Source organism: Homalodisca vitripennis, chromosome 6 (assembly GCF_021130785.1).
Source record: "Homalodisca vitripennis isolate AUS2020 chromosome 6, UT_GWSS_2.1, whole genome shotgun sequence".
NCBI classification, from domain to species: Eukaryota; Metazoa; Arthropoda; class Insecta; order Hemiptera; family Cicadellidae; genus Homalodisca; species Homalodisca vitripennis.
In genome coordinates this window covers 33,915,186-33,927,317 of record NC_060212.1, presented here as the reverse complement: position 1 = coordinate 33,927,317, position 12,132 = coordinate 33,915,186, and the positions used below count along the sequence as shown (strand labels likewise).

The window sequence follows — 12,132 nt, the reverse complement described above, 5'->3', positions numbered from 1 at the left end:
CAGAATAACAAGGGCACGGATTTGATATTTTTCATTAAGACAAGGAGAAGCCACTGGCCAAACATGCTGCTGAGCACAAACAAGACAAAATTGAAGAGTGTTGATCTTACAGGGATTAATAAAGTCTTGCCTTGTCCTGAAGAAAATGTAAATATATTAAAATTTAAAAATCTTGAACAAGCCTCTCAGTTAATTCTAAAATCTAAATACTCAATTGGTTTATCCTTAAAATAAAAGTGACTTTTCCCAATTTCCTTCTATGCCTTTAATAATGTAACAGCTGGCCTTTTGAATGTTTTAGTTGCGTACTTACATTTTGTGGTTATTTTCTTATCTGTTGTGTTTATTGTTCTTTTTATATTCTTATTTTGCTCCCTGAAGATGTGGGTATAGAATCCAATGAAATATAGAAGCTTTTTATTTTTTTGTTTCTTTTTTTTATTTCAATAACTGAAATGCTATATATATATAAAGATTGTAAACATCATATGCTTGTGTATCGATTGTACTCGTGAGTGTAGAAGTGCGTGCGTACGAGACAACTAACTGTCTGTTAGAGAATATTGTATTATTTAATTATAATTTATATGTTTGTTAAATTAGCAAGCATAATTTCACTTCCATAAGACAGGTGTTGGCTCATACAGAGATTATATTTTTATATTTTTAACAGCAATCTTTCAGGATTTTAACTTTCTATAATCTTGTTGAGTTGCTAACTTTTAGTAATAAAAATATAAATTTTTTGTATCAAATCTTTATACACAACTTTGGTTTTGATGAGAATAAAAAACAATACGCCATAAAAAATACATATCTTCAAAAGTTACAGTCGTTTAAAAGTTATTTATGTTTCATAAAATAAACCATAAAAGACAAACGAGTTTTTAATGAATGGTCTCGAAAAACTAAAATAAATCTAACTTGCTAGATGAACAATAATCTCTCTTACGGTTTATCATAGTAAATATTAACCATTAAAGAATAAATATTCCATTCTTGGACTTTCTAACCATTTCCTCCTTAAGAACCATGCAGGTCTACGATGTTCAATAATAAATCACACAAGTAACAAAATCTTTCATATATGTATGTATCAATTTAGTTTTTGAGTATTCTTTGTAACAATATGGTGTATCTCATTTAAAGCCTAATATTAAAAAAATTAAATGGCCACCATTTTTTCTAAGAACTTATATAGGTTTTTCTCAAATCACTAAAACTTTAAAAAGCAAATATATCAGAACTATTGTCTTATTTTGTAGATGAAGTTATCTTCTACAAAAAACTTATATAATGGTCTGTTGCCTTGAAAAAAATAAATTTTCTTATTTCTCAAAGAAGCATTTACTGGAATTTCTTCAGTGATAAAATTTCGATTTGGATTGGAAACATTCCCTTGCTCATTAGCAGTAATTCAAAATTTAAAAAAGAGCACAAGGTACAATACCTATCTCACAATACAAGTTTCACAAAAATTGAATTAAAATTTTTTTTAATAATAAAATTAAAATAAACTATTGGCTTCAACCTCGTTTTTTTAGCTAAATTGTATACTACATTCCCAATAGAAATCTTGTAATTGTTAATTCAAATTACACAAATTATTGTTGTATTTAACTTATTTCTTAATATTAAATAACAGTGTCTAAATTTATGAACTTTGTGTCCAATAAAGGTATTTAAAAATATTTAAAATGCAGCTTTTTAGTCTTTGTGTATTGATTACTGTGGTATTTTAGATTTATATAACAAGTACATGCAATACAAGTAATTAGTATTAGTACAATAAATAGAAAAATAACTGAAGTAATGACGAGATAGTGAAGTGCCAAACACTTGTTTGAAGTGAAGAGGAAGAGACAACATTGTAATTTGGCTTAATTTATCAGTTACTACAAACACAGTTTCGAAACGAGTTTACAATTTGCATCTGGCCGTTACCATTGATGTAAATTTCAATAAATCCTCCTTTCACACAAAAACATACAAAACGTACGTAACCGGTGACTTCTTAATTGTGTATTGCCAATTAGTAATTAACCGTCATTTAGCAGATGAACTGGAAAGTGTTGATAACAAGACGGATTAAAAGCAATCAACCGAGCGAGACAGAGAGCAGCTGTTGTTGAATCACATGAGATCACACGTGACCAAGCAGTTGTCAATGTGACTGATTAAGGAATGTCTCTGAGCGTTTCTTTCAATCAACTGGGCACTGGACATTTGCCATGTTACATCTTTAACACAACAACGTTTAATACATTTAATTACTTTTTTTATTAGGTTGTTGTTTTAAGAATTACAACTAGGGAGGTAATAAGGGAAGATAGTAAAGAAGGGGATATGCCAGAGCGCACACCCCAACAGGTATTAATTAAAAATATTGTCTTTTTTATTGTTTTTTGGGGGAATGGTAAAAAAACACAAGCTTCAAACCTTAACTCTCGAAACAACTACAGTTAAAACATCAAGAGCTCTATCAAGTTACCCAGCATCCACCGGACAGAGTACGATAAGCGGACCCGGTTATTACTCTCTCGCTTATTACAATCATCAATACTTTATATATCGAATGACAGAACTATCAATCGATATCGATGTATCTATAATACTAAATTAAAGTCACATGTTTCAAAGTAATAGAAATAATTTAAATAGTTATGTTATGTCCCAAAATACTAAAGGAACCATAACCGTTAATAAAACTATAAAATTAAGACAGCTGACAGGAAAAATAAAGAAAATATAACAACAAAACAAACATCTAGAAAAACGAGAAAGGCGCAGTAAATCAGATCTAAGCGTTATTTTGTTTAGTTTTCTAAAGTTAACTATCTTATTTTATTTTAAAAAAAGGTACTTATAGATAAAAATTGTGTTTAGAATATGAAAATGTGTATGCAGTTGGTATAGATTGTTTATTTATTGTTCAGATTAATTACTATTGGTTGATTGTATCGATGTGTGTAATAATTAAATATTGTTTGATAATTTAGATATAAAAAAACCGTGTCCGCTTATCGTACTCTACCCCATCCACCCAGTGTAGACTAGATGAAGAGCGGAAGGTGAAATGGAGCTGAACTGAATCAACCCTTACTTTCACAACACAAGAAGAATTTCGAAAAACAAGATTTGATTTTCCAAGATACTTGTATAATGAGACACTTTCGTGCCTAAGAAACACTCTGATGAAATCTACAGTACAAAAACATACGATTATCCTGATTATTATTGCAGTTGGTAAAACTTCACGAAAGTTAAGTTCCACTTGGCTGAAAATTGAAGTTTCTCCAAATTTCTTGCTGATAATTATTTGATACTGAATCACACACTATACTGCCTAACATAAAACAATGTCCGAATCTGTCGGTGTAATGAAGATAGTGACGTATTTGTTGACATAAGGGAAATAATCTTCCACTGAAGGTTAGGCATGCCACTGGTGAAGATCTTGTTTTAGATTTAAACCAAGATCTTATTAGACTTCAATGACCATTTTACAAAGAAGTTTATAAAGTAACCCTATACAAAATAATATACATATTTTTTCACAAAGCCAAAATACAAGTGTAATGATATAACTGATTAATAAATAACAAAGTTATGACATTTTTAATCACTACACGCAAGTTGCTAAATATGATGCGTTACTTTCGGATAACACTGCCATAGGCACTTTTGACTAGGCATAAAAATAATGCCTGATATTGAAAGGGTGCTACGTGAGCTCAGTTACCCCGCATCTGCTACAGCATATGGTACACTTAGAACTATTAATACATAGTAGGCCTAAGGCCTTAATAGTCCTAGAATGTTTCGTCTCATAAAATGTTGATTTCTGAATAATGCATTCATCTGTTAGCTAGTTAATTTTAGAAAAATTGTACTTTTTAGAATTATAAGACTCAAAATAGAATCAAAATATATATATTTTGACCACAAAATTAAATGCCTGTACATTGTTTTTTGCGAATAAACATGTTCTGGAGTGATGAAGAGCCTCTGTGAACATATTTTCATTTGTCAAAATATTTAAAGTGCAACCGGATAATGTTCGGCGAGTATTAGAAAATCATTGTTGCATGAACCACCAGTGGGGCACGACACAGATTTCTAATAGACATTATGACCCACCAGTGGGTCACATAGTCGTGAACATGTCATACGTGTGATTTAAATCAAAATTTCTATCCACCCTGCACTGCTTGCTCAGTAACTAACTAAATTATATAATGGGGTTGCGTAAAATTGAAAAACCCTTTTACCTGTCTGTTATTTTTAACTTGTATACCTAAATACTACATAAAACGATTAAAAAATATAATTATTATGTTTTAAATCTGCAGCTTTTTTGCCAAACCTAAACTTATCTTGTGAAACAAAACCATGTGTTTATCATTAGTGTTACATGGTGTTTTTAGTTGGATTTAAGTTCATATTTCTTTTGCTTTTACTACAAGTATCATATATTGACGGTTTAGTAGACATATACTTGTGACTTTTACTATTAATAATTGAGAACATTTTGTTGTTACTATAAGGAAACATTTATCCTGATCTTACACAAAGAAGAGTTGTCATTATTTTAAAAGAAGCTTCAATTTAAAGTTACACAGTATCAAAGATATTAAAGGGGACCATTATTTTTAGTACTCAATTATAACGTATAGTAAATAAGTGAAGAAAATTAAACACCAGACCTGTAAAGAATGAGATATAATTATCAATTTAATAATTATCTTCTAATTACGGATGATCTAAATAATTATTTATAAACACTATGACAATCAAGCACACTACTGGTACCAAAGGTCAACAAGATCATAACCTAACCATATTACGTGAACTAACCACTAGATATCGTAATGGTCATCGATTCATTAATCAACCTTTTACAGATTAATTTTGTGTGCTAACAATTAGTATTATCTTGCTATGATGTGGCAACTATAAGTAGTAAAGAAAGAAACAGTACACCCTAAACAAAGAGTTGAACTATTGACATCTTAATAAAAATTTTAATGGCGTAAAAACAAACTTAATTCCATTCTCACTACATGTATGAAATAAAACATTACAACGTATAGAATAGGAATAGCTGAGCCAGTTGTAGGCTACAAACTGCTCCGTTTTACGGGTGTTAAGAAGTGTTACTATATATCCTGTAATCTTCAAAGTGCATGCAACATGTAACATTGTTTGACTTTCTCTAATTGTTTAAATTAGATAAAAACTGTTTAATAGCTCCATTTCTTTTACCCCAAAAATAATAAATCAAAACATCTCCAACATCTTTAATAACTTAAAAATAGCTCACACTGATGGACAAATATCCCGAAGTTTGGTCAACTTTATATTAAAGATTGTAAACAAACTTGAAAATGTACAGTATCGTACTTGTAACTTTAGTATCAAGACATGACATGATTATTAATAGTGTATATCCATTTTTAGGATTCAATGTGTAATGTATAGTAAATAAGTACTTAAAAATGTACAGTATATAAACATTATATATAACCTGTAACATATTATAACATATATGTGTTTACTGTTAAACATGAAAATTACGATGTAAAAATTAAAGAATTTAGTATTCAGTAAGGCACAGTGTAGTTAAATATTTACGAATATATTTCACACAAGTTCATTTATTGCCAATACTATACTAAAACAATTAGTGTGACAAAGAAACTAAATCTATTTGTAATGCCATATATAGACTATGTTTAAACGTTCTACTCTGAAAAATGGTTATACAACATATTATTATTGCCTTAAATTGTTTAGCTTTGTTAGTGCAAAACAATATGGAAACCAATTTATATATGAAATCAAATACATTTTATTTGTATAAAAATAATTCGGATATAATGAATTAAACTTCATCTGCAATCGTTCTATTTTCTTGATTACGAGGACAAGTTTACAACTTGGTCCTTCAATAGTAAACAATGTAATTTAGTAGAGTAACAATTTTTAATTAAATTATTATTATTACCTTTTGGTTGATGGTATCATTTTGTGAAAAATTGGCTATATCCCGTAGTCAAAATTATATAAATAAACTGAAATGCTAGCCGCTATGTGGTAAGAATTTTGCTAAATTTAGGCATTAATTGTAATACAGCCAGCAAATTTTAAATCTACGATGTAAACACTATATAATACAAATAGCTAACTTTCTCTTAATCTACTCAGTTTATATTTACCCGTGTTGTGACTTGGTTTTTGTTTGATACATAGCCTAATTGCATTAAAAACAGAAAGTTGTTTTTTTAATGGTTTGAATTCCCTGAATCTGCTGAATCCCTGAATTCCAACAGGACATCAATATCAGTTTCTTAATCAATAAAGGTACTTTGCTAGCTTTAAAAACAAAATGGCTAAAAAATTTACCAAGAATAAAAATCAAACTATCTACGGATGTTACTATGTCATTCTACATAATTACAATTATCTTAATTATATAGTTTACAAAATAAAGTAAAGAATTAAAACTCCCAAGACTGTGAAGGCCTACAAAGCGATACTTAAATGTATTCCTTACTTAAATATATTTTTTATTTACAGACACACAATTAATTAATAAAAAAATGTATTTGAATAGTGATTAGGCCTTTTTTGTTTATAAAATAGGCCTAGACAATTTTCTTTTTAATTTTTTTGTTGCTCGAAAGTTCTCACTGGTGCTACCCTATATAAAATAATATAATAGAATATTAATATTCATTCAGCTTAGTTAATACTCTTCCATATGTTCCTATCTCATGAGTACAGAATTAAACAAGGTTGCAGTTTGACTGAAAAATCATAACAATTACCGAGATTGTGAAATGATTAGAGTTTCAAGAATAGCATTCTCATGTACATATTTGTTGTGATGGTAGGCTCTGATACTAATAATGGATCTGCACACCTGCAACACTGAAGCAGCCATTCTTGTCATTGTTTAACTCAAGCTATCTTGCTATTTAACCGCTGGTATTCGCTACACTATACCACTGGCAACAATGGTCTCCTACCACTCAGCTATTGGAAATAGTAACATTTAAATTACTAATTGATTCACTTCACTGAATAGTGTTGATAAAATAACCACAACAATTCATTGAACCTAACTTGTGTGGGACACCTTAGGCGCTGCTTCCGTATCCTGTATTACCTAGCTAATTTCTAACCTACGCCTTAATAGGCTACTCATATGCTAAAGAATAACCAACCTACATCTACTTTTTTATATTTCAGAATTTGTATGGCAAAAGTTTACAAATATACAGGCAGAGACTACAATCAATTAAAACATGCTATTTGAATTAAATCAGGTCTGATCAACCAACAATCAACATCTACAAGGATCACAACCTATTCCTCAGCCACCAGTGAACTACCAACTGTATCATGTATCATCTATAATCTGTAGTGTAGGATCTAGGATCCAATGACATGACACCAGGTTTCTACCCACTACACGACTTCCTTCAAACCAGCATATCTGGACTAAAAAAACTAAAAAGAATTGTACTGATTTTTGCTTTAGCTCATACAAATATTTGATATTATATGACTCATACTATCTATACTATTATATAAAAAATAAAAAGATGTTTGTGCTACTCAATCATGTAAAAACCACCATAAAGTTCGTACTAAAACTTTTCATGGACATTCTTAGGGGCCCTAGTTGATTTCTATTTCGAAAATTCCTCTAGGCTACACCCCACTAGTCTTAAAAACTCTCTTAACACTCCATTATCCATTATATTGATGGACTTGGCTCAATCACTTAATAGTAAAATGTGTTTTAAATCAACTGTCAAAGTAAAGAATAATAAATATAATAATTCTATACACATTTAAACATGTTAATTCTTCATCTGTTAAAACCAGTTACACTTTAAAAAAAAAATGTCATGTTATGTACAGAATGTTTTCTTTGTCTGTGGGTTTGTTTATTAGGGATTTTAATAAACTGTAGTAAAACACCACAATTTATTATGGCGTAAGTGTGTTAACTGAAAAGCTAAGGACTCCGACTTCAGTCTCCCTTTTAGACAAGATTTCTCCACATCGGCCTAAAGTAGTTCAATTGTTACTGAAATCATTGGAGTTATTCGATAAAATATCAAGAAATATTGCAGAGGAATTTAAGAAATCTCATGTCCCTGTTTTTCAAAATGAAATTGCGTGCGAAACCGCAGGTATCTGGTAGTATTTGATAAATCTACTTTAAGTGATTTCATTTCAACACGTGGTTTTTAAATTAAGGCAACTGTGCAGTTCATGCTTTCCTTACATAATTTAGGCTTATATGGATCTTGCATGCTTTTCATGTTTATTCTACAAATCTTTGTAATCACCTAATAGTATCTTATATTTTTTAGTTACACAAGAGCATAACTAAAAAACAAGAGTTAAATGTTGCATTATTGAACTTGTTAATGTTGTTTTTCTAAATAAGTTTATCCTGTTTACTTCTACGTTATTAATGTAAAATTCTATAAAAATGATACTTGGGTAAATAAAACAAATCCGGTTGAGAGCAATAACAATGCTATGTAATGCAACCCAATGTAAACAGTAGGCTAACTGATAAAACTTCTACACCTTTGTTACTCATAGAATCACTGTTGGTAATAAACAATTTTATCATTGTTAAAAATTCCTGGAAGGTAGGCTAAATAGAGTTGTTAGCTAAGTTATGATCATTTGTTATCTCTATGCGATAAAAACAAAATTTAAGATACCAGTATGTCAACTTCATGAGGAAAATCCACAACAAAGTAAAGAAGTTGACAGCAGTGTAAAACTTACTTAGGCTACTTCTTACTATAATGAAGGAGGATAAAAATAACATGTCTGACAGCTTAACAAAAATAACGCGTTCATCTTGTGGCCATTATTCAAATATTAAACAAATAGTTTTACTCTAAATTAATTTAAAACAATATTGTTATTTAATATACTGGCAATATTTAATTGTAAATAACTAAATTAGGATGTCTTTATATTCAATAGTTTAGGTATTTCCAATAAGTAAGTTGGTTTGCTGATTCTACCGCCACAGTGGCCGTTTATTATACTGCAGCCCTTGTTTTTAATAACTGTGGCAAGTATTAACAATAAATTATAGCCTAGCCTATTACTTGTATGTATTTAATTTTCATTGCAACTGAATAATGTATTATTGTAATCTTGCTTATAAAATGTTCACAGAAATTCCACTTCCAGGTTTCTGTATTTTAAAAATAGATTAGAGTGAAATAAAATGAAAAACTGTTTATTTTTATACATATAAAATTTGGACCGTGCACATCTAGTCTGTTCTTATGCATTATCCATTACCCACAATATTTGCAACTTATAAGTTGGGAGAATCAAATTGCTGTTAATTTTGTATTAGGCTACTATTACTTTAACATAACTAATTTTGTTACTAAATAACTTACAAATGGTACAAAGGTTCCCTTCAATTTAATAATGCAGTGTTCTTCTTTTTAACTATCAATAGGTTAAAGACATAAGTAAACAAACTTTCTTACCGGTTCTAGGAGACTTTCCCATGAAGGCAGTCTTGAGTCTGTTTTGGGATTTTAAATGTTTTAACAGCATTGTGGAGGCTAAAGTTCACTATAACTGAATTAAAGTTCAACTTAAAACTACAATCACTATCCAAACCTGTCAACACATCTATATCAATCTATCAATCACAGAACACTGTTCCTACTCTACTCGACAACAGGCTACGGCCATTACCCTCTCCCTCTTTGCTAACTTTTCTATCCTCCCTCCTACCAACTTTTTCAATCAGCTGTGTGCGCAGTTTAGGTCTTGTTTTGACAATAACAGAATCTGATTGGTTAACACAGTTTGACGTAAACACTTTTAGTTTAAATTTTGAAGCAAAGATGGCGGTGAAGAGAGAGCTTTTTTTCTCGTCATATGATGTCCAGTTGACACTTATAGCTTTTGTAAGCCAGTAAGTTAGTTACTGTATTATATTAACGCATCTGGTTTTATATGTAATTAAATTACTGTTAATATTGAAAATTATATCAAATATGTTAATTTTTCCAATGAACATGTTAAAGCCAATAATAATCTTTTACTGTTAGAGAGTTAAGTATGACATATCCACGATCTGAAGAGTACTTCAGATAATCGTATAAACTTGTATGATACAATATTGACAACTTTTGAATTTAAAATGCTCTTTTTATGACAAAAAGGTACTCTAGTATTATCCGGAGGCCACAATTTTTGGCAAGGACCTAACTGTGGACCTTGAAAAACTACATTATTAGAAAGAACAGATTTTAGTTGACATATTGTGAAAATTACATGTAATTATGACGATCAGTTCCTGTTTTCTACCTCCTGAAAGAAAGCGATGTCGGCAAGGAGACAAATCTGCCTGTCTACCATTTGTTATTAGGCTATAAGTAGGTAAATAGATACGTACATGTTATAAATATAAAAAGTGAAAATTAACATTTACGAGTGCTTAAGTGATCTGAGCTTGAATGCGGTTACCGAAGCCCGTACTGATGATCAGGGACATTTCCGATCGGTACTTTCCAGACCTCAGATCGTCCAACTTTTCTGCCACCCCGAACTTCTGGCGAAAAAGATAAACTCCTTGAGACAGTGCTTCAATTCAAGCTTAGATTACGTGAGCACTTGTAAAGGTTATCTTTAACTTTGGTACTACTATTAACATATTAATGGCAACCTAATTAAAATTACCTGAAAAATTAAAAACTCTGACACGTCATAGTTTTAAGATAGCACTTAAGGAAATGCTATTGAATAAACCACTGTATAATATTACAGATTTCTATGGTGAAATAGCTGCACTATTTCCTTAAGTCTACATTTTAAGTTTCAAATTGACGATTGTCATGCATTTTGTAAAATGTCAACGACAATAAAGATTTCTGATTTCTAATGTAAATCTACTTATATTACATAATAACAAGTAGTACATAGGAACAGAGTGGCCTCCTTCTCGCCGACATCGCTTTTTTGGGAGGTATTTTCACAGAAAGTCAAATAAAGCTTGTTATTTCTAATAACGTAGGTTTTTAAAGTGTTCAGTAAGAAAAACTCTTCAAAAATAATGGCCTCCTAATGATACAAAAGTACCCAACAAATTTATGAACGACTGAAGGTATGTTTATTTTTCTGTTTTTTATAGTAGAGTCAACAACCATTACGTATGCATTTTCATTAGGGCTTGCTAACTCAAAAAATAATGCATCGGCGCTGGCGGAATGTGGTGTATGATATGAGTAGCTGCCAGGCGAGACCACAATATTTACGGTGGTCCATTCTGTAACGAGCGGTGCCTTCAATGTGTGACAAGTCTGGTATCTCTGCCCCACAGAGTACCTATTCTCTGATTGTGTTTGCTTTTCCTCCCAGCGCCGAAACCTGTTAACATCTGTGACTCGAATAGCGTTACCTAGAAACCGGAGTTGGCAAGTAATCAATTTGGCACGATTTCAGCTTTCCCCTATTCGTTCAATTTCAAAGCGCCCACCAAGTAGCAGATGCATTCTATAATGTACAACATACTATTATTGGATATAACGTCAACTCTATGCCTAAGTAAAGCAACAATCTATGGCAAAGTATTGGCATCATGCAGCACACGATGTTTCACCTGAGTAAGTTTATGTTGCCAACAAGCCACACCTGAACTTCACTTAAGGTTCCCCAACCAAATATTGCATTTTTTAAATTTTAATCATCATTAATTTATTATTTTTGTAAATCATTAATCTCTGACATTAATAACGAAGGTCAATTTGATTTTACATTTCTTGCTCATTCTGAATTCTAAGTGACATACCATATTAATTAGTGATTACATTTTTCAGTACTATATTGTTAGGTTAATTCCCTAACCCTACCACAAATGTATACGTTGTTTTTAGAGATATTTTTCAGATACTAGGAAGGATATTTCTAAAGAAAGGACTATTGTATCGTATACTCTTGTAGTTCAAACAAGCACTGCAAGTACACGTCACCTCCTGGTATCCCTTGTTAACCCATTGCGGATCGTATTGTTTTGGCGCGCGGGCACGAATTAATTTACAGTCAGCGGCCACACAAACAGCA

The 12,132-nt window shown here is 30.9% G+C and overlaps 1 protein-coding gene across 4 annotated transcripts in view; it reads right to left on the bottom strand.

Moving 5' to 3' along the window:
- LOC124364251 (nuclear factor of activated T-cells 5) overlaps positions 1-9,725 on the bottom strand; it is a 114,029-nt gene extending 104,304 nt beyond the window's left edge. For 2 of the 4 annotated variants that reach the window (XM_046819581.1, XM_046819583.1), the window contains exon 1: positions 9,549-9,724. In XM_046819581.1, the coding sequence (XP_046675537.1) occupies positions 9,549-9,618 (70 nt within the window). In that variant the 5' untranslated portion in view covers positions 9,619-9,724. Of the gene's footprint in view, positions 1-9,548 lie in introns of all 4 variants that reach the window. The other 2 variants (XM_046819579.1, XM_046819580.1) reach the window with 2 other exon arrangements.
- Positions 9,726-12,132: the final 2,407 nt, after the last annotated feature.